At 42.6% G+C, this 22,792-nt stretch overlaps 1 protein-coding gene across 1 annotated transcript in view; it reads left to right on the top strand.

The window, feature by feature from the left end:
• The first annotated feature begins 17,382 nt into the window (after positions 1-17,382).
• MB21D2 (Mab-21 domain containing 2) overlaps positions 17,383-22,792 on the top strand; it is a 59,467-nt gene continuing 54,057 nt past the window's right edge. The window contains exon 1 of the mRNA XM_017810848.1: positions 17,383-17,605. Coding sequence (XP_017666337.1) covers positions 17,395-17,605 — 211 coding nt within the window. The 5' untranslated portion in view covers positions 17,383-17,394. The remainder of the gene's footprint in view (positions 17,606-22,792) is intronic.

Below are 22,792 nucleotides of genomic sequence, written 5' to 3'. Positions count from 1 at the left end.
TTAATGGGGGAGCTATATAAAGAAGAGAGTTCTGCATGGTTTTACAGTAAAATCACAGATTTATGTTTTAAATATGAGATATACACTGTGCAAAATCACAGTCAAGTACAAAGTGACTAAATTAAAAAGAGAAAAGAAAATTAAAATTAAATGAAAAAAATATCTACATGAAAGTGAAAATCTGTTGACAGATTATGATTATGTTCCCGTGGTCACCAGTGCTACTAGTCTGACTCCTTGAAGAGAAGTCAGGAAGCTAGATAGTCAATTATCTATTCATTTCTACTGGACATGCCTTTTTTTTTTTTTTTTCAAAGTTCATGTTAACACTGATTCATTCTGGACTTTAAGTATAAATGAAAGTACTCTTGAAATGTTGAAGAAAAAATTCATATAGAAGACAAACTGATAGTGTTGCCTATGCAATGGCAATGTGACATCCGTTTAAAACCTATGCATATCAGACACTGCCTCTCCCTAAAACAGACCAGGTTTGAATTCAAAGCATAATTGCACTGCTTTCCTAACCCAGAGAAATGGGAAGTCACATGCCCACCTGGGAAATGAGAACCTCTAATGACAATGCAGCTGCAGAAGCAGCACACAGACATTGCTATATCTCGTTAGGTCAGACTTGTGGGGGAAATTCCCAAAATTAAATTTCTACAGCCAGTGTTGCAACATGATTGACATAGATCTTGGTGCAGGAAACAAAGTCGTGCTCCTGTCCAGCCAGTCCCCAGTATGTCACTCCCCCTTTGCCATCTTCTCAGGCCAGCACAAGGTGCTCGTGCTGGGGTCTTGTTGCCGTGAGCTTCGTGGCTGCATCCTCCCACACAGCATTGAAATTTATCTTGACCTGTTTCTCTTGACAGATGAATAAAATTGCTTCTGAATGCAAAGACACACAGGATACATCTGTGAATAACAGCTACCCTTGAGCCCAGTATTTCACCTCATTGTCTAATCTGTTGGAAAGAGAAGCAGGAGCCTTCTTGATGGTTGAGGGACTGAAATATTGATTCGGTGCTGAATTCACACTTCACCAAAGCCTGTCTCTTAGTCTAGATATTTCTGCTCATCCAGGATGTACTAACATTTACCTTCTTAAATCCATTAATCTTTGGCTGTCCATGGGAGCAGCACCTCTTGAAACTCAGGTGATTTTTGTAGGTATCCAAGTACTAACTTCCTTTGATTTGGTTTCAGAGAAAGGTTGAGAGTTGCTCTGAGGGAAACACTCTGGTTTTGAGTTACTAGCACTTCCCCTTGGAGTGAATCAAGAATGACTTTTCCATTTTCACTCTGCAACTTACTGTCTTGCAGGCTGCCTTTCAAAATCTCCCTGACTAGCAGTCCCTGAGGTTATACACTACATCAGTACCAGAATAAGGGCAAAGATCCAGAGCAGGGAAAGAGTCCTGTCAAACTGCTTGGCCACAAGGCTGTAGGAAATGGCTGCTACATTGCTCAAGGCTATCCTGCCTTGATTTCCAGAATTTCCAGTGATTTCCAGAAGCCCCATGTATCCCGATCTGTTATGCTTTCTCAATAATAATACTCTGTTACTTTGTCGTGGGCTCTGTCTCATAAGAAGCCATCCACGGCAAAGTGCAGTCAATGAATGGATTTACCTGGAGGTCTTCAGTGGGTGTCATATCAGCTCAAAAATGTACTGGTGGCTCTTCCTAAACAGCATGTGTTTTAACTTTGCCATTCAACTTTTCAAGTGTCTCTGCTTAGAGTTAGTCTTCCTCCTTTTGGCATCTAGCTGAAGTGCCAGAGCCTTATGAGAGCTTTAGCTGACTGACATTAGTGACACTGCAGCCATGCCTCCAAGATGCCAAAGTACACATTTTGTTTGGAGCAGGAAACTGTTGGTCTGAATTTGTTTTGCAGCAGGAATAGAAGTTTTGAGACGAAGTTTGCTGTCTGTAATACAAGGAAAGGTTGTATTTTATTTATGGATGATAGCCCTGTGAATAAATGCATAATTAGTGTCTCTAATCTCAATACTTACTTCTGCACTACAATGTAAGTGAAGCATTTCATGACAGAAATACAGCAAGGCAAATATTGGCCTTTTGCAACTCTGGAAGACTTCCTAGGGTTTTCACTCTTGTGTGTACGTGTGTGTTTTCACCATCTGTGGACAAAGCCTGGCTCTGTTTCTGTAGCTTTCATTATCTGTCTTTGAGAAGAGATGAAAAAATATCTGCAAAGTTATCCAGCTTGGTCAAGGGCAATCAGACTCAAATATGGTGAGGCTACAGGACAATTCCTATCAGGTCCCTGATGCCTTGAGGCTCACAACAAAAGGTTCAGATATGTTGAAGGCCACTGAAACCATGTCAATCCACCTGGACAGATGATACAAACCTGAGATTTCTACAGGACTTCCATGTGAGGGGAGAAAAATAAAATAAACTTGTGATTTTCACTTTTTTTTAAAGTCTCCTTTTCTGCAACACCAAGAGGAATGTGATGCTGGGTGAATGTGGGTGCAGGACTCTCCATCTGTCATGCTGGCCAGTATTGCCTTGCTTCTGTGTTTCTTCACAGATTTATGCTTGTGTGAGAGCTCTTTGAAGCAGAGATCCTACTTTTTTTTTTCTTTTTTTTTTGGCACAGCATCTGACACAGTAAGGTTTGAATTCATAACCAGCTCTTGTGAGCCAGCGTAAAAAATTTCTGACATGAGCAATATTTAAGAACAAATCGGACTTTTAAAACTATATTTTAAAACTTGCTCTTGTGCTTCTGTGTACAGGTGAATTCCACCCTTTGAGATCTCATTATGGGGCAGGGTCTTATGTTCTGAAGATGTGGCAAAGTCAGTGAACTAGGGAATATTCATGGCTTTCATCTCATCCCACCTACCCACGGAGTTGTATCAGTGTAACTCTTTCTGAGGCACATGTTGAGAACCAGAATAGAGAACTGATACAACTTTTTGAAGAAATAAATGGCTAAATAATGAAACTATATACTTACTACTGGTCCCTTAAGCAAAATCTCAGACCCTTGAACAACCGAGATCCTTCATTGCAGCAAGTGAATGGGAATGAGCAGTACTAGTGGACTGAGTGTGGGAACCAGTATGACTGCTAAACACTTGATATGATGAAACACAGTCTGGAAGTGATGCTCTGAAGTCTTGTCTTCCTTCCAGTTTCTCTTTCTCTCTACTAAAACAATAAAACCTCCCTCCTGCTTATGAAGAGCCAGCTGTCTCTACTCTTAGGGAATATGTTGGTTAGGAGACAGTAGGAGCACTGAACTGATCCTCTTTACCTGAATGGTCAGAGGTGTAAATCTGGGTCCAGAGGGACTGGTTAGGCCAGGCCAGGCCAGGGGTGTTGAAAGACCATTTCAGTGCTACACTTGGCTGCTTCACAAGCACTGATCTATTTGATTTTCTTTCATCTCATTCAGAGCACAGAATGCAAGGGGACAGGTGCTCTGATGCCTGTGATGAGCTGAAGTTGAGCTAGTTTACTCATCTGTGGAACAAAGAAATCAGTCAGTTGAGGTAACATGCTGACATGCATTTTGCCCCAAAGCCTCTCCAGCCAGAGCTGTGAGAATGGCTTTTGTTCTGCCACAATGGAGAGGAGAATTCTCATGTATATTTTAAACAACATGCTGAAAGCAAGGACTGATCTTCCTTGCTAAAACCGGGGAAATTCTACTGAACTCAGTAAAAATTGCATCTGAAATCCTTCAGAGTGATAACAGGATCAGGTCTTGCAAGCTCTCTGGTATGCCTACAGAGTTAATTTCCATTAGCAAACTAATTTTCATTTGCTTCTGTCTAAATGAGCCATGAGAATCCAGCCATCATTACAAATAATCATGCCAACACTGCTAGCATTGTCCTTTCCTGTCTACTGCTTCTCTCCTGTCCTGAGTTGATTTGGACACAAGTGACATCAGTCACATCCAGAGCAATTGCAGCCAGGGTAAGTGGATGTGGCAGAGAAAGGAAATTGCAGGAGGACCTGATCCGGCAGAGAAGCACAGAGACACTGTGTGAATCAGTCCAGGAGAGAACTGTGTCCATCTGCAAATCTAATGGAAGAAGTGACGTGATTTTATGGTATCCCTTGTAATGCAAGGGACTGTAACTTCATCTATAATCCAAAATGGACTAAAAATTTCAGTAGACTGTTGATGGAGGATATGTCTCACCTCACATATGACAACAGAACATCTGAGGGCTTCTGTGTATGAATAAAATTGACAGGTCTTCTTCTGTTGTCATTGTCTGTTTCATCCTTATAGTTACAGTTCTGTCCCATCCTTAAAACTGGGCAGGCACGAATTCTTGCATCTAGAAGGATTTTCACACACAAAATTGTATTTGAAATTTGGAGGCCTCTTTTCACCCTCTGCTTTCACTAGAGAGTGTATAGTTGCTGACTATATTCCCTTCTGGGTTGCTAAACCCTCAAGTACACAGATAAACAACTTTGAAATTTCTCTCTTTACTCTTGTGGGCTCACACAGATCTGGTTGAGGAAGCCACACTGCATGAAATGTCCCAACACACTGTAGGCTGGCTAGAAAAGGCAAGCTGATGTAGTTAGAGAAACCTGCCAGCAAGAAAATAAAATTTAACTTACCCATGGCATCTTCACTGCAACTTTTCTCCTACGCTTACTGGATACTGCTGGTTTACAGCATTTCACAGGTGGTCAAGGTCTTCTCCAAACTACATCACATGATTTGAGCTGTCACTGAAGGACAGACATGGGTCAATCCACTGCTGACCCACATGGGGTCTGTGCCAGACAGTGGAAGGCTTTTCTGTGCTAATAACCCATGTCTTCAGCTCAGGACTTAATCTAACAAGGAATTCTTTATGCTCTAGTGCCAGGAAATAGTGTGTAAAAACACAATTACAATTAATACTTCTCTGAGATATGTTGTGCAAGCCAACCTGGAGAGGACAATACTGTAATCTTTTTGGTGTTATTGTAACCTATTGCCCATAAGGAATGGCAAATATCAGCTTCAAATTAACTGTGATACACACACTGAAAGCTAAGTGCAGTGAATGAAGAGGGACCAGAGATAAAACAGGCTGCTCTCTAGATATTATTCTGAAAATTAAAGTGAGTGGATGGAAGATATACATCACAAAAATATTCTATTATGCTCAGTGTACTAGAGCAGAACTTTCACCCTTTTAAACTCTCATTAAAATGCAGCCATTTTTGTTTCAAAGGATTAACTTGTTGGCTCTAAAGAGAGAAGAAAAATGTGATTCGTGGTGTACTTGGAATTAGATATCGTTAATTGAAAATAACCCTAGGCACTTACATAGTGCTTTTCAGCTCAAAATCTTGAAACTATTTTGTGTTCGTGTGTATGAAATTCATTCATGTAAAGGGGCTGCTGAAAGACTTGTGTGCAGCAAAAATCTCACCAAAAAGTATTGCAGGAGCTTTTGTATGTTTACAGTGTGTTTTTATATGTTTACACTAAGGCAAACCACCTTTGGGAAGAAGGCTTTTGAAAATGTGGGGACTCGATGTCACGTAGGAACAAAATAGCTGTCTGTAAAAATAGCAGGAAATGATTTATAATGGTTTGGCTACAGCTGAATGGTTATTTGTACAGACAGATAAAACAAGCCCCCTGGAAACTCTGCAAAAGAGACACTGGTGCAGTCTGACTTCTGTCACTCTGAACATAAAGAAATATTCATGTGAAATGAAGACTTGTGCAAACTCCTAACCAAAATGAATCAGAGAAGGAATTACTAGTTGTGTGTTTCGGTCACAGTGAACTTTCTGATGGACTGAGTCCTCCAGTTTAGCAGGGAGGTTCAAAGCATCATAAAGTCCACTGTGGTCGTCAGCCACTGCAAGATTCCCTCAAGGACTGCCACACAGACTCAAAAGGTAGGCAGCCTGTTAAGATACTTGATTTATGAAATCCAATGGCACTCAACTCACCTGGATCACAAATGTTCCTGCTGGGCAAGTGGGGGAAACAGGTACATGCAGTGGAGGGGCTTCCCTAAGGTTACAGAACTACTTAGTCTAGAGCAAAATGGAAACCCCTTGAGTCATGCCCTTTCCCCCACTCTTACAGTGTCAAATGAAGAAGGAGCACCACTCATGAGTTACAGTAATCTTATAAAGCATCAAGCAAAAGCCATTAAAATTAACAAAAGCAGAAACAGCTAACACAGAGTGTGGACTCTTTCCTTTGGTCTCTGGAGTAGTACAATGACATTCTGTAGTGGTGCTGTGAGGATTTCTGGTTTACTTACTTGTATAGTACTGATGTTTTGGAGTGAAGATTTATCTAAGTCATTTGTTTCTGAACTCATTGTGACCTACTTTAAGTTTGCTATTAAGTGGCTGGGATTTAGAGTGGCTGGGACAGTGATGTAATCAAAGTCACACTTTGGTACATGGAGGCAAAATAAGTCATTGGTACCAATGCTGGACCAGGAAATTTTGCAATGTGCCACCAGATGAAATAAATCACAGTGGAATAAAGATGAAGGACACATCAGGTACTGAGAGGAAGGGTCTGTTTAAAGTGGAGACAGCACAGTTTTCATGTGGCTAATTGATGCAGCAATTCCAGCAGGAAGCCTTGTAACTGATGAGTGTATTCAGCACCTCCAAAACACCCCTGAGAAGCAGAAGTGATAAACATCTTTGATAAGCCATTTTCTGCAGGCTTTCATTCTTTGTTAAGGTAAGGGGTGGTTTCTCACAGCCCTAGCAGCCCCTATGACCTTCTTGCATTATCAGCTGGGGTCTGCCATCTACAGCTCCTAGAAATAGAAATAGCTTCCTTTCACACTGTGTCTGGGAGGAAGGTAATGAGAAAGGGCAAGATATAGGTACAAGAATTAGTGAAGACAACTAAATCCAAAGTGCTGTATTCTGTACCCAGCTTTGGCTCTGGTTTCTCCAAGGAAGAACCAGCTATAAGCTGCAAGTAAAAGGCCAGTAGTATTAAAGAACTTGGCTCTGAAGAGATCTGGGAATGAGAAATGCCACACACTAGAAGCTATTACTGTTGTCATTTTACCGTGGGAAGTTCACTGTCAGCCTCAAAGAGTGATGGAGGAGAAGGGTGGAGTGAAGGAGGCTGCAGGAAAAGCCATTAGGATGGGCAGAGAGGGCACTACCTGGAGCAGATTTATGATAGGGCTATGGACAAATCTGACACACGAGAAATCCAGAAAAGTCAATGAAAAAGCTCTCACTGCTGTCAGCAAGGTCAAGATTTCACAGAGGCCTGACTTTAGCTTTATGTAGTCCAAAGTACAGGTCACAGTCTCACAAGGGGAGCTCCAACAAAGCATGGCACAGGAGTGATTTTTGCTTTTAAGCATTTTGAGATGTCACTGTGGCTTTTATGATCCACTCTTCCTTCATATTGTGACCTCTTCCTAAGGCTCTGCAGAATTCCCTGCAGAGGTCATTAGTGCCTCTCCTGGGGCAGCAAATGTGGAGATAAGGGGCAAAGAAATACATGGGTTTCACAGGAGCTCAGCCCAACATTCTAGAAACATTTTCTTTGTCCTCAGATGGCTTTCCAAGCACACAATGGGAAAAACACTAGTACTGTTTCAATTAGCACTCTGCAGCTCTCCAGACATGCCACGGTTCTCAGAGCTCTGAGTTCACTGCTACACTGAGCCTCCATGTGTTAATGGAATGGCACCTGCTGCTGTGTGCAATGCCTCCACAAAGGACACATTCCCTGCCAGTCCAGAGATGTGGCAAAATCACTGAAACCGTTTGGCTCTAGCAGACAGTGGAGTTTGATGTCCTTTTATAAATATCATAGACAGGGAGCCTAATCCTTGCTCTCACTGTCTCCTGAAACTAAAAAAATTTCCCACAGAAATGAAAGGAAATTTTATCTTAATAAACCTTCAGTATTTACTTTGCTTAAATAGCCAAGGAGAATTTAAACTCGTCATTTGTTTTCCTGTGGAAAAATCCCATGCACTGTAATAGAGGAGACCCTGAAAGGCTTTTATCTTAATTACTGAAGAAAATTACAGAGAATTAGATCCTTTCTAATGGTTTTCTGAATCATCCTTTGGGATTTGATAGCAGGAATCTAATTCGCTATTGAATTGTATAGACTAGCGGAAAAACAATACCTATAGAAAAGTTTTCTCTATCTATTAATGTCTATAGGGCTTCCCTATAAAAGGTTTCTAAAAGCCTTTTATTTACGACTACTTCCAGGGGATTTTATTATGCCACACACCTCTGTTTATAATGCACACTCATTAGAGTCAGAAAAGCAAAAACAGACAGCACAGACCAATGAACTGGTTTCTGGGAAAAAGGACAGCATGAAATCCCAAGATACCATCTTCCTAATCCCATGAAAATACATCACATAGTCAAGAAATGCAGAAAAAAAGCTAAGCTTTTGATCCTGTGTGGAGTGAGTGCTGGTAGACCCTTGTTCCCACCTTAACTCTGCAGCTCTAGGGAGGTGCAAAGAGCTTTACTTTGGATTACAGCTTCATAAATACTGTAAATTGATTATGGAGTTTGATCATACCCTGGAAGCTTGCCTGAAAGAAACCATGATTTCCTATGTAATGTAGCAATAACTGATCAGTTCCTTCCTTTAGCAGTTTACTTCCTTTAGCTGAGCAGCCTGGTCTTTCAACTGCAATCACGGATCCCTCCTGAGCAGACTGTACTGTACACAGCCTGTTTCTTACTCCCCTAGTACTTGTTGCACCGACAGAAAAGGACTCCCTCAACCTTTCTCTGCCCTCACTTCCCCCTCACAGACATCAATACTGACACATAACTCCAGGGAAATCTGCGTCATGGTTGTGCAGTCATTTCCTACACAGATCCATCCTCACTGTCAACATGTTTAGGACTCTGAGGAATGCTTGCAATCTGAGTGTGTAGAGCACTATCATATGCTTTGTGTGTTTAAGGACAATGCTAAGCTCCACTTCCAAACCCCCTGGTCAACAGGCTTGCTTTGAGTAATGGCCACACAACATCTGCTTTGGGACTTTTCCATTTCCAATGGGCGTTTCTGTTCCTTTTTTTGTTTATGCTAATTGCTTTTGCTCTATTCTTACAGAACCTTGAAGGAAAAGACCTTGCTGAGTGTAGTTGCGTGCTTTTCAACAGATTTGTTATTTCACCACCTGATGGGGAACATGCTGAATGGTGCCTGACACCAGCACACGCTGCCAGAGTTGCCCTGAGTTTAAGCTGTAGAGTAAGGCTGCCAGATGAAAGTGTTTGCAGGGCTGAGAACAAGAGAAGTCATAGCAAATGACTAGGCATCTATTCTCATTCACCTCTTGCAAGTTCACAACAGGGAAAATGGAAGAAAGATGACAGCAGCAACTTCAGGATTTGCCTGTTTCTGCAAAAGTGCTGAGGAGGGAAGAGGAAACAAAGTGACTTTATGTGACTTTCTTTCCAGGTGACAACATGTCAAGCTTTCACAACAGGAGTCACAGAGGGATTCTAGCATCAAAGGATACTGTGGTTTTTTTTGAGTAAAATTAAATTAGGAAAATGTTACAAAGGTCATTCTGTGGCAGGTGTCCCAAGACTGCATAGCCATGCATTGAAAGTCCACATGACAAAAGGTGTTTGATAATCTCAGACTAAACGATGCTTTTCATTTCCCAGGGACCCATTTATTTCGCAGGTACCTGTATTGCAGCTGCTAGCACAAAACATTTAACAGCAAATACAGACCACGCCAGAAAGCAGAAAACAGCATGCTCAGTACTAGACGTAGAAAACAAATTTAGTTATTAGATTTATAAGTTGAACTAATGCTTGAAAAACCATTCATGCATGTTGCAGTTCTGACCAAGTCCTCGCTCAGTAATATCTTTCTTTTGTGAAAAACAACTCCCTGGATTTTCAACAATTTTCCTTCCTCTCCCCACCTCCCCTCCCCATTTTTTCTAATTATTTTTCATTTGCAACTGTCTGTCTTGGCAGATAGACAAGTTCTGTGTTCAGGACACAAACTCCTACTCCTTATTATCACAAAAATGTTTTATCTGACACATTTTCAGGCTGTCACAAGCATTACAGGAGATTTTTTTTATTATCGTAGATCATTGCTTCCTTTTGTTTATCTGCCTCAGGTTTTCGCTTCCTCAGATATGAACCTGTCTACCAGCCAGAGCTGTGCTGAATGCTGCTTCTCAGCAATACAAAACATGAATTCTTAAAAATCTGTCAGCAGTAGCCAAACGCAGAAAGGTTTTTAGTGAAGTAGGGCAGTTAAATCCAGTACAGAGCTCAGGTCTCCTGGATTTCATTTTATGTTAATGTATTTTTATGGAAAGATACTCAGAAAGCTCTTAGATCTTCATGCTAATGAAAACGAAATTGATATAGAAGTCAGTGGTTTGATAATCAGATACAGGCTGGGGTATTCTAATAGGAAGCGGAATGTAGGGAAAGGCAGAGGAAAGGGATTACTGGCTTTCAACATGTGACAAAGGGACTGTGTTTTTTCTTTGTGTGGATGCTGCCACAGGGAATTGTAGCATTTCCTGCAAACCTTCATTGTCCCACACCTTTATGACAACAAGTAAGAAGCTCTCCATAGGAAAGAGTCTGGGTGCTGGAGTGTTTCTTGTTTTCAAAATTGGAAAAATATCAGTCTTTTAGAGCTACAGCCCTTTTACAGTTACAGCTACTACACAGTGGTCTGGAGAACTGAGTCACCCGTGAACTCAAGGTGGGATTTTAAACAAGAAATGATGCTGAGACTGGTACATTATGAGGCTCCAAAGAAGTAGGAGGTATGTCTAAATCACAAGGACAGTTGCTATTTTACTGAATTTGCATGTAAAGTGCTTGTTGAAATCTGCTCAAGAGCTGCAGAATATGATGTAAGGGTTAAACTGCTGCTGGTAGTCACCTTGTGAGCAGAGGGTAGGCTCAAGAGAAATGGTGTAATTGGTTCTTCTCATCCCAGATCTGCACACCACTGCAGGCACAGACCCACCAGTAACATTTCTAAGCTCCAGGATAGGAAGAGAGTTGCTGAATGAGGTTTCTGAGCTCACAGTGAAATGAAACAAAGTGCTAATGACCACATCTTCATTATGTTTATATCTGGTTTCCAGTACAATAGGACCCTGATTCTCATTTGTGGCTTTTGATATTATTGTAATATAAGCAATTAGCTACAAATGAACAACAGCAATGAGTGTCAAGCTATACATAATGTATGTAGATGTCTAGACATTTGTGTTCTCCAATCTGCCCCACCAGAATTTACTTACTATATATAGAACAAAACCCGAACACAAACCTATATCCTCTCCATGGAGGGGGAATGTGCACATAGATCTGGGATTTAATGTTCTGGCCATATCCCTGTACCAGAGCATTAGCTCCAGTGCAGCACTGCAACTGCTCAGATCTGAATCCTAATTTTACTGCTTGATATAATCCCAGTTTAAAAATAAAACTAATGACAGAAAATTAACATAAACCCAGGAAATGAGCAGCAGAAATATATCCAAACATTTCTTGCAGAAGCACTGAGACAACCCACTTAGAGACTATGAAGTTTATCAGATCAACTTGAAGGTGTCTGGGTACAAGCTAATGACATTTAACAATAACAAGATAAACAGATCACCAGTATATTTTCACACACACACACACACACACACAAGATACTGAGGGAAGAATAGTAAATGATCCATCTGAGGACTTTCAGTAGTGTCTGAGGCTGGTTGAGAATCAGGAGTTTGCTTCTTAGAACCTTACTTAAAAGCATCTACTATCCTTTTAGAAAATGCTTTAAGCATCCTGAGTATGGGTACTTTGAGGCTGGTTATGACATGCGATGCTATTGTTTCAAAAGATTTTAATGAGCACAGCTCTACTGCCATGTGGATGGCTCAATGCTGTGTTCTACTGACAGGATGTAGGAGATCACAACTCTTCACAGGGGAAGGCGATTTTTTAATCTGGAGGAAAATTTTAAGTCTGTCAAGGGAGCAACACACCCCTTTTTAAAACTCTCTCAAAACTGTGGTGTGTGCTGGATGCCATCGGTTTGTCATAATCCTTTGCATACTGAAATTGTGCCTGTAAATCACCCACATTTTTATTTACAGACATTAGCTTAGACAAAGTGGTGCCTGGAGGAGGAATTAGGGGTGGGGGGTGGGAGGGTCAGAGCTTCTCATGGTCTCTGGGAGACATGCGGGGGACAGTAGGTGTTCGGAGAGGGACACTGTGGTGTATAATCCGTGCTGCTTGGGCCGGTAAATTTCTCAGTTTGGACCACATATGTGCCATGTGGAGACAGCTCCAGATGATGAAATTAATGGGGTTCCTGGGTCAGAATGGTACTGACTTTTCCCCAGAAACGGGAGAAGTGAAGAGGGAGCCCTGGATACAGAGCAGGAGCCTGATTCTTTGTCAGTTCCAGATCTCCAGAGTTTGGGAGTGCTCTGGTGGGGCTCTGTGACTTAATGTTCACTGGCATTCCTTCAAGTCTTGCCTCTTTGAAGCATGCAACTTGACTAGCAGAACCAGGGAGAGATCATGAGTCCAGACTTCTTCTAAAAGGGTCTGTTTGCCCTGAGTCTGCACTAAACTCAGCCTTTGTAAATCCCAGCCTTGTGGAGCCTGAAGACTGCTACCTGTAAGTGCTATTTTGAAGATATTTTTCATGTATGTGAAATAGAGGCAAAGTTTGTGGCATTAGAAAGAGGGGAAGACCTGATCCAAAGAAGCACGAGAAGTGCTTTGGTGACATCACAGCATGATGTGACATTCCAGTCCTGCCCAGGAGTCCCAAAATGCCTCACTCCAGAACCAGACCAGGGATTGCTAGTGGAGGGAAAGACCTGAAGAGCAATGAAGCAGCTGAAGGACACAAGGATGGATATCACCAGGGCAGCCAAATGTAAGTGAGGTCCTGATGAATGTGAAACTAGGTTTGGTGCTTCCCTGGGCTCCTTCCTACTGGGACTGGTGCATATCTGGGAACTGAGGTCACACAGAGAAGGTGCTCAGGGAGGAGAAAAGGGAGAAATCTTGGCCAGGATTCAGCTGTCAGTGGGAAGAGCAGAGCTGAGTGCAGAGCCAGTGAAGGAGAGGGAGGATGATGGCACAGCAGGATCCTTGGTCTGCCACTGAATGACTGTCTCTGTGCATAGCTCACTTCCCTGCTTTGTCACAGGCTGCACAGACAGCCTGTTCTATAGGCCAGGACCAGGTTTCTGCAACACAACACAAAAAGGACCCTTGAACAGCTTAGAAGGTACTGCAATAATATGAAGCAGAAATTGCAGCCATCAGGTTGGAAAAATAGAGCACTTCCAGTCAGCAATTTTGTTCCTGGTGAAGCCCCATGCCACAAGAAGCTTTGAGCTACAGCTGCTTCAGTCCCAAGTACAGAAAAGGAAGGTGTTTCTGGAGTTTACTTTTAACCTCAAAAAAATAGGTACAATTTCTATGAAATGAGGGATTAATTTAGCTCATTTTGCACCATGCTCTAATTACCAGCTGCAGTGAAATATTCCAAGATGATGTATCTCAGGATCCATCTTATTTCTGGATCTTGTTCCAATTAATTCCCCCTACCAGTTTAGAGCATCTAAATGAGATGGCTCTGGGTTTCCTGGTCTTTCATCCTTGGTATCCTGGGCCAATTGCTCTTCATAGCTACTGCAGAACCATTTTGCCACTCTTAGGATCGTGGTATTAATACTCACTTGCTATCCAGCAGTTTTTTGAGAGAGTCTATGAGAGAGCCAAGTGTGAAAAGCATTTTGAGGTCTCAGGTCATGCTACAGAAGTGAGAACAGTTATTTCTTCTCTCTCACTTCATTTCACTGTGGCCTATTCTATTTCTAAATGCTGGACGTTGCACTGAGCAGAAAAGAGGATAACTGTTCTGCAGGAGAAAAAGAAGAGGAAGTCTATTTTGCAGGAGGAGAAGAGGAAGACTATTTGAAGGAAAGAGAAAACACATGGGAGAAAGGAAGAGTGCATGTGAGAGGGAGGGCACAGACTCAAGTGCAGGAGAGAAACATTTTAGTAGTCTGGGTGTTCAATCCCTATCCCAAATAAGGTGAATGTCCTCATTGGTAAGTCTTGGGGCCAGTATGGCAGAGGCCATGGATTCCTCCTAGGTCCCAAATAGTGCTCACAAGAGGAGCTTTGATGCTGCAATTTTTCCACAAAGAGTTCCATTTAGGAAAGAAAAAAGATTTAGCAGAAAACTCGTGGCCAACCGTACTTGCAACCTCATTCTCATTTATTTGCTCAAGTAATCCCCAGTGCTTGATTTACGTAAGACTTGAATTAACTGTGTATTTATTCAGAGATCTTAAATTACACTGATGTAATGAGGTAAAATTGCAAGCTGATGCAGTTTCAAGGGTATTAACAAGCATATGACAGTGTGGCAGATCCCGCTTGCCAATGAGGAACCCAAGCCCATTCAAAGATTTTCAGAGAAGGTGGGATAAAGGCTCTTTCTTTCACAAGTACAACTGCTTTTCATGAAGGAGAATTTGCCCTAGCACTGAGGTGAGGCAGGGAGGTGTGGTACCTGTCAGAGACTCTTGAAGAAAATTAAAACTGCTTGCTTGATGCTGCTCTTGTTGAACAGTCTTGGTTTGAGCTCAGACACTAAATGAAGCACATTTTTAGTTCTGAGCAATTTCTGAATAACGAGTAGTACCAGGAATGTAACAAACTCAGATGAGCAAGAAGAATGGAGCAGTTAACACTATGATCCAACAAAAACTTTCTCTAAATATTAAGGTGACTATAACTTCAAGCAGAGGTACCATTAAAAAAGACTGAAAATCAAACTGAAATCGTCGTTGCTTCTGGCTTTAGCTGTTGTTGAAGTTTCATGTTTGCAATAGGTGTTTAGTGACTTCAGGCAATGAAAGCTAGATATGAAGTTGTCACTGAAAGGGATTTAAACCCGTTAAATGAAGAGGGAGGAAAATGATACTGTAAGTCTATGGTTGAGAGTGGGTGGAGAGTTGGTGTGATCATTTGGAAGTCCACTGAAAGACAGAATCTGAGACAAAATACTCATGAAGAATACTGGAAGTTCCAGTATTGAAATATGATGCAGCATATATGATATGGTTAGGAAAGAAAGCTACACAGTCCGTGAAGCCTGTGGAGATCATCAGCCTGAAAAAGATGAGGCAAGAGGGTTGGGGATGAAAAGTGTAGATGGTGTAAAAAGATCTGTCTGCTTTACCAAGTGGTGCCAGTGAGGCACACAGCATGACTGCCAGTGCTTCACATGCCGTGAAAGGGAAACAAGGATACCCACGCAGCTAAAAATGGTTATGGCTGGTACACGGGGACTTACAGGTGTTCAGAGATGAACAGGGCAAAACAGGTGGTCTTGAAGTTGGCTGGGGTTCAGGAGCTACTGTGACTTCTGTGGGAGCGGCATTATCACAAGAGGGAGCTGTCCGCCTGTATGAGATTGTCACCCCAGCTAAAAACACACCGCGGGGAAGCAGAACCAGGGCTCTCAAACCCTGAGAGGGGCAGGAGGAGAGAGATCCTGAGTGCTCAGACAGGCAGTGGTCACGGCAGGCTAGTATAGGAGGGCATGGGCTGAGCCGGGTTAGCAGAACTAATCCCGCAGGGCAGGCCACCAACACTGCACACTGTTAATTGCTGTTCTGCAAGTCAGATCCTGCATTATATTAACACTATCTGCTAATTGGTTTTATTTGTAGGCTTTTCTAGGGAAGGAGGAAAAGGAAAGGTGCTTGCTTGGCCAAAGTCAGACTGTGCTAGTGAGAGGTTCATGTGACAATGCAGCTGATCACCAAAGCTCCAATGGTGAAGTCGAGCAGTGGCTGAACACAACAGGGCCTGTGTACCCAGCAGAGGGCATGTGCACACACACATACACACACACACATACACGCACACACCCTCCTACTTTTACCTCTGGGACATCATTTCTTAGATAATGAGCATATCAGTGCCCTCAAAAGCTGTGTAAGTGGTTACAGGACAAAGCCAGAGGCATAAGCCATTCTGCTTTGAGCAGTCTGTGTTTTCTGTTACAGGATCCAAACCCACCCTTGATTTTCATTCTTGTTTCAGATAAGGTCCCACTGCAAGAGGTGCTGAACTCCCATTTCTATCAAGATTGGTGGTTCAGAGGATCTAACCCACATCCCTAAGATCATGTCTGAACACTATCATTTGTATTTACTATGTATCAGGGAAACTAGCCTGTAACCTCTTCACACTGAGCTTAGTTTCATCTTCCAGTTACTTCTCTGAATGCTCATGCCTGATTTTGGAAGACACAATTTACCATAGTCTGGGACTGACTGAGCTGAAAGCTTTGTTTCCTGCCAAGAGTCTTGAGAGGATAATACATAGCCAAACAGTTTGCATAAGTGCCATAGCATCTCAAATGCCCTATAGAAGGCAAACACATTATATTTGTATGCTCCCAGGGCAGGAAGACAGACAGTTCTTCCAGGATGCACTAAGGTACATAATGGACTGTGCTACATATGTACAATGACAGGACAAGGCACAGAAGACCAGGTGAAAAGAAGAAAACCACTCCAGGTTGAAAAGTTAGAAGGCATTAAAAATACATATAGAAGAAAAGAATGCAGTCTTGTCGATGGGGAAAATGGATGGAGATCAGAAGTCTGGGCTCCTTGCCACAGGCTGCTTGACCTCAGGCAAGTCTTCTGAGATCCCATTTCCCCTCCTACCCTTTGTCTATGTAGCTCCCAGGAGCTTCGAGGGAGGGCTGGTCTCAAGCACAGCAGTAAAGATACTCTACTTGGTAATTGCTCCTAAGACATACGGTAAAATTACTTCATATATATAAGTGTGCATATATATAAAACAATTTTCCGGATACCTTAAGAATCAAAAAAGAAAATAAACACAGAACGCCTAGGGAACATGTGGGAGGAGCAGAGTTCCCAGCCGGTTATTAATCCACTTGCACGACAAGGCTTTCGCTGAAGTTTAAAATTAAATCTAAATTAAAAAAAAAAAAAAAGAATTCCATCCCGAGCCAGCGGTCTGGCTCCAGCCTCAGCACCCGCCCGCCGTGACGCCGGCAGCGGAGCAACCCCCCCGCGGCCGCGGCCCCGCAGCAGCAGCAGCAGCAGCAGCCCCCGCTCCGCTCCCCCCGGGCGGGCGGCTCCGCGGGGCCGCTTGTTGATATCGCTCCGGGCCCCGCTCCGCCCGCGGCCGCCCCGCGCCCGGGCTCGCCGCCGCTCGCCTCCTTCCATTGCAACACTGCAAACCCCTCCTTTCTTTTTTTTTTTTTTTTTTTTCCTTTCCCCTCCTCTCCCTTTTTTTTCCTTTTTTTTTTTTTTTTTTTTTTTTTTTTTGCATGAAGATGGCGGCGCCTCTCGCCAGCAAGGCAGGGTCCGCCGGCACCACCAGCAAGCCTCCCTTCCCGGAGCTGGATTTCCGATCGGGAGCCAGGGTGGAGGAATTGAATAAACTCATCCAGGAATTCACCAAGCACGATCAGAGGGAGTACGACGACCAGCGAGCCCTGGAGATTCACACGGCGAAGGACTTCATCTTCTCCATGCTGGGTAGGGCAGGGACCGAGCGGGGCGGGGATGGGGCGATGCCGGCCGGGAACCCCCGGGCAGGGCTCCCGGCAGTGCGGCACCGGCGGACCCTTTCCCCGCCGTGAGCGCGCCGGGCTGGGGGGCTCTCCGGTCACAAGGCAGGTCTTATCCCCAGGAAACTATTTTTTCCTGTTCTATCCAACGAGCCTTTAGCAGCGATGTATTTATAAGCACAGAGGAAAGGCTGGGTTGCAGAGCTGACCGGTGCCCGAGAAACACGCCGAGCCAGCAGGGCTGGAGGCGAGGCGAGCCGGGCTCATTATTGTTTTTCTTCCCAACTATCAAGGCTGTAGTAAACCCGAATATTTTTTCCGGACCGCATACTTTGGTTATTAGACCAGCTGATGCTTGAACAGGAGTATCCTCTGAACCGCCTTTCTTGCTTAGGTTGCAAAACTCGCTGCGAGTAGAATAAGTCAGATTGTGGCGGGGGAGTCCTCATCTGCGTGAAACTTTGAATCGCAGGCAGGGATCCTTACACTAGGGTGAAACATGCGTTGACCCTTGCAGAAATCACCTGGGCTCTGGCATGACTAAGGCTTCTTAAGAGTAACAGTGGAATGACTAACAGCTCTGATTCTCTAGGTAGTCAGTTTCTGATAAATATTTATCTTGAATTGACTAAGAAATCACTCACACGAGAGCCTTCAATACGCAAAAGGATGCTCTTTAAAGTGCAGATTAGACCTTGAAATCAGTCATCCAAGTTTGAATCATTATCACAAACATTATCTGAAATATTTTTGCGTGTAAAAAACCAATATGTGTAAACAGCTGCTGTGGCCAGTGAATAGTTCTTTGTAGCCCAGAGGTGCACATACACCCTTAAAGCTTATTTGACACAAACCAAGTGTATGGTCTGCATGTCCACTGTGAATAACCTCCATCGCTTTTCTCATCTAGAAACACAGAGCTCTCCTATTGCAATAATTATTATTTTCTGTATCAAAGGATAGTCACTATAATAGACCACTTCCTCTGTAGCCATGAACATACCTACACTCAGTAATGAGAATCTATGTGTCCAGCTGGCTATCTTGTAAGGTACCTGGATAAGTATAATTGCCTGCTCTATGGGATTTGCACAATTTTATGTGTGTACTGCTTTTTCACTGAGGGCTGGACAGGATATAGCAGACTAAATTTAGCTTGAGAACAAGGACAACAAGTTGAAAAGTCAGTAGCATGTATATTTATAGTTGCTGTTATAAATATTTTTCCCTTCCCAGTTAAAAAAAAATAAATGATGTGGTGAAGCTGTGGTTGCATCAAAGCCTGTAGGATTTTTGTTATTGAAAACCTGATCCAGTGGAAGTCATCTGCTATTATGATCTGATACATTTTTCAGTCAGGGGTTTAAATAACTGGCTGAGGAAGCATGGCTGGATGGGATGAAGCAGAGTGGAGAGAAAACAGCCATAGCAGCAGTTCGGGGTGTGTGGCTAGCAAGTAGAGACAGCTTTGTATGATCCTGTTTAAGCATTAATAGTCTTTGCAGGTTACGGGGACCACAGCATTTCTTTCTGCCTCATGCCAGAGAAGGCAATAGAAGACAGAAGAATGAACTGGAGCATGCCTCATGTTTCTGCAAATGCACCCTAATGCCTTGCTGTTCATGAAACAGGGAGCCTTAGGCTGTTTAGATATAACATAAATTAATGTGGTTGTCTTTGTTAATATAATGACTGGGAGATGAGCCTTCTTCAATTTTAAATATATAGGCTAAACCTGTGGTTTAAACAAAGGCTATATGTCTGTCTAAGTTATGCATGGTAATTTTCAATAAGTCTTGTTTCTGAATAAAAGAAGAGACTTGATGACCAAGCCCAGGACAGAAATGGAGATGGGATGTCTGATTTGTCTGCATTAGACCCAGAAGTTGTGTTTGTGGATCAGATCCTTCTTAGCTAGAGAAGCTCTTAAATCTAAAAGGATTTAACTTATTAATAAATAGTTCTTTCCCCTGTGCCTCATCCCTCCCATACATACTGCTCTTATCTTATCAGGCGATAACAGGAAAATTAAACGTACCTTTTCTGATTTAATTACATTGGCGTGTAATTGGTGGATGAATGATAGGTGAGGAGGCCTTGTGCAGAATCTCAGATGTTTGTACTCTGTATGACTTGCCCTCTAGGTCAGATCTTTGCTTTCTATTTGTATTAACTCTTTTTCATCTGTGTTGTCTTGCCCTGGCTGTTAGCAGCTGAATTTAGGAAGATCTAAAGAGCTGGGCTATGAGGAAAATTAGGGAGAGGTACTACTTGTTGTGCCTTTGTCCAAAATCTTGTGCCCCAAGCATTAGAACAGGACTGCAAATGAGCTACCTCTCTGGTGGGGGAAGTGAGTATTTTCTGAATGTGGGCAGTTCCTGGGCATTCACAGTCCCATTTACAGTCACCAAGACCATATGGTCTTGCCAGCACCCTACACTGAAACAACAGGTGTGTTTTGTTTCCTTTGCTGGGTAACTGTATTCACACTGAGCTGTGCCTGATAAATACTTGTCTCTTTGACTCAGGTATAACTGAGCTTCAGAGGAGGGAATTAATCAAGAAAAAGAGTGGACAAAAGACAATCTTGTTTTCTGGGCAGCGGACTGGCTGAGAGACCAAGGCTCTGCCTGCCAGTCATGAAAGGAGCTAATCACTTATTGTCCCCAGGCTCGGTTCTGGTTGTGTTGTTTTTTTTTTTTTTTTTTTTGTGCTTAAAGAGTGATAAAGGAGTATTTCTATAAAGTAAAGATATTACAGTGAATGATATTTTGATTTTTAAAGCACTTGCTACTATTGTGATGAGAGGTGCATAGCAGTCATTAAAAACCTTTTAGGGGTACCTAACCTAGAGAGTATTGTTTCTGCAGTACAAGTACTTTCAGAAAACTTCTTTAATAATCACTACCTCTCTCTTTCTGTTCAGCACCTAAGTAAAAAGTGCTTTAGTGCATAGATGTGCTATGCTTAAAAAAGTCATGTATTATGCTCTTGGGAACTACAACACTGCATATTAAAAAACTCCTTAAAATTTCTAGTGCTATTGCTGCCTCAAACCAGCTCATGTTATTAGGGATACTGACCCTAGCATTTTGCTTATTAACAAGAGAAAAGAGCAAGGAGATATGAATAAGACTGTATAGAGCTATTTCCTCCACTTCAGGTACACATCAGTGTTCAGTCATCTAGAGCAGTTCTCAAGCTCTTCAGGTTGGTATTTTGTTTCCTTTTCCTATCAGGAGAGTTCTCTTTAGAGTCAGAAGAGGGATGCTTAGGACATTTCATGCCATTCTCCTTCCTCTCATTGCCCTTTCTCCCCCAGGTCAGGGAAAGGACTGGTTTAAACCAGTGCTGAAGTGGCCTTTTATTATTTCAAGGCCTCTAGTGTATCTTTTCCTCACTTCCCTGGTTACATCTCATTTCTGCGGGAACCGCCCACCAGGACAGGACGCACTTTGAGAATCTGCAGCCAGCTGCAACTTAGAGCTGTTGACAAGACCTCTAGAGAGCTTGTCTCAGCACCTGATACAGGAGACGTGGTGAGCCTGTTCTGAGAGCATTTCCTATTTCTCTGGTGTCTGCCCGGTACTGTGTTGGCTGTGCTAGCAAGTGTTTGTGATAGAGGCAAGTCTCAGAGTGGAGGCAGAGCTGGCATCAGCAAATTATTTCTGCTGCCAATACCAGCTTCCCAAATGGAGTGAGTTACCCTGCTGAGCCCCTGCATCTGTAGCAAGGCTTCCAGCTGTTTCTTGGACTGACGGACCCCTAAAATGTGTGCAGTTGAGGTTCAGATTGCTGTGCTGAGAACACAGGTGTCCTGACAATAGCTGGCTTTTATCAGCAGCTTCTACAAGAGAAGAATTTTATAGTTCTCCCCTGTACCCGAGGTCTGTGTAGCAGAACAACACTGACAGTGTGACTGTTGTGTGGGTTTGTGTGGCATTTTTTCTCCCTTTCCCTACCTGTCATAACTTGCTGATGAAACCTATTGTAGATTAGATTTCAGGCATTGTTGGAAGTGTTGCCTGTTTGTCTATGATACATCATGGAAATTCTTTGGTTTCTTTTGCAGTGTCGAGCTGATGAAATGGCAACAGGGTTGGAGTGATCTCTCTAGGGTTAAGTCTTTTATGTGTGTTCCCTTCTCTCAAGAGAGGCCAATCATGATAGGAGCACACTGTACTCTGAGGCCTATGTTAATAAAGGCTCCCTGCTGGCATTCCCCCTGCTGCTGAATGCATAATGCACAGCTGTTAAAAACAACCTTACTGTATTGCAGATTTCATTTCTGGCTTCCCTTGTGTCTCCTCTCCCTGCAGACCACGTGTTTCCATATTTGAATTTGAGGCTGTGGGTGTTTCTTGGTGTTTTGTTTTGTGTGGTGGTTTTTTTTTTGTTGTTGTTTTGGTTTTTTGTTTGTTTTGTTTTTGTTTGTTTGTTTGTTTTTATTATTTTATTTTATTTTGTTTTTTTCTTATGGGACAGTGTGCTAGACTGGTAAAGTTACCCTAGCAAGGCATTGTTAGCCAGAAATCAACTAATTTCATCTCACTGGGAATTCTGTCTGTGTAACTAGTTAAAAAGGTTCGGTACCCTCCTCTGTCCCTTTGTTTAAAGGGATTGCTGATCCATGTATGTGTCAGTGAAAATAGCTTGAAAATCTTTGTCTCAATTTGTTTTGAGATGCTGGTATTTCACTTGCTCAACTACTGTTTTGAAACATTAGTCTGTGATGCAAAGTATTTAGTGTAATAGCTAGGAACATGTCCTAAGGGCACAAATTCTCATGGCAGGCTTGTCAGACTGCCCACTGCCTGTTCCTTCAGTCTGTGGAAATATTTGTAAAAGATTTGGGTGAATACTTGCCAAGCCTAATTATGCAATTATGTCTTAAGGACAATTTTATAATTATAGTGGAGGATGGTAACCAGGATACAAGAGTTGTTGGGGTTTTGACTTTTTTTTTCCCCACATGACTTTGAATGAATGCTAAAATTCTTGGAGCAATTCTACTCAGAAAACCAGTCGTTTAACTTTCATTTAGGCAGCTGGGTACTTTTATAGATGAAGCTTAATTAAAGACAACTCCAACATTGCTCAGGAAGGCTGGAGGACATGTTTTATTATAGCTTTGGTAATCTCCAGGACAGATGTG

This window comes from Lepidothrix coronata, unplaced genomic scaffold (assembly GCF_001604755.1).
Source record: "Lepidothrix coronata isolate B3197 unplaced genomic scaffold, Lepidothrix_coronata-1.0 Scaffold29, whole genome shotgun sequence".
Classification (NCBI taxonomy): domain Eukaryota; kingdom Metazoa; phylum Chordata; class Aves; order Passeriformes; family Pipridae; genus Lepidothrix; species Lepidothrix coronata.
Note: the sequence above shows the minus strand (reverse complement) of the source record. Positions and strands in the feature narration are given on the sequence as shown.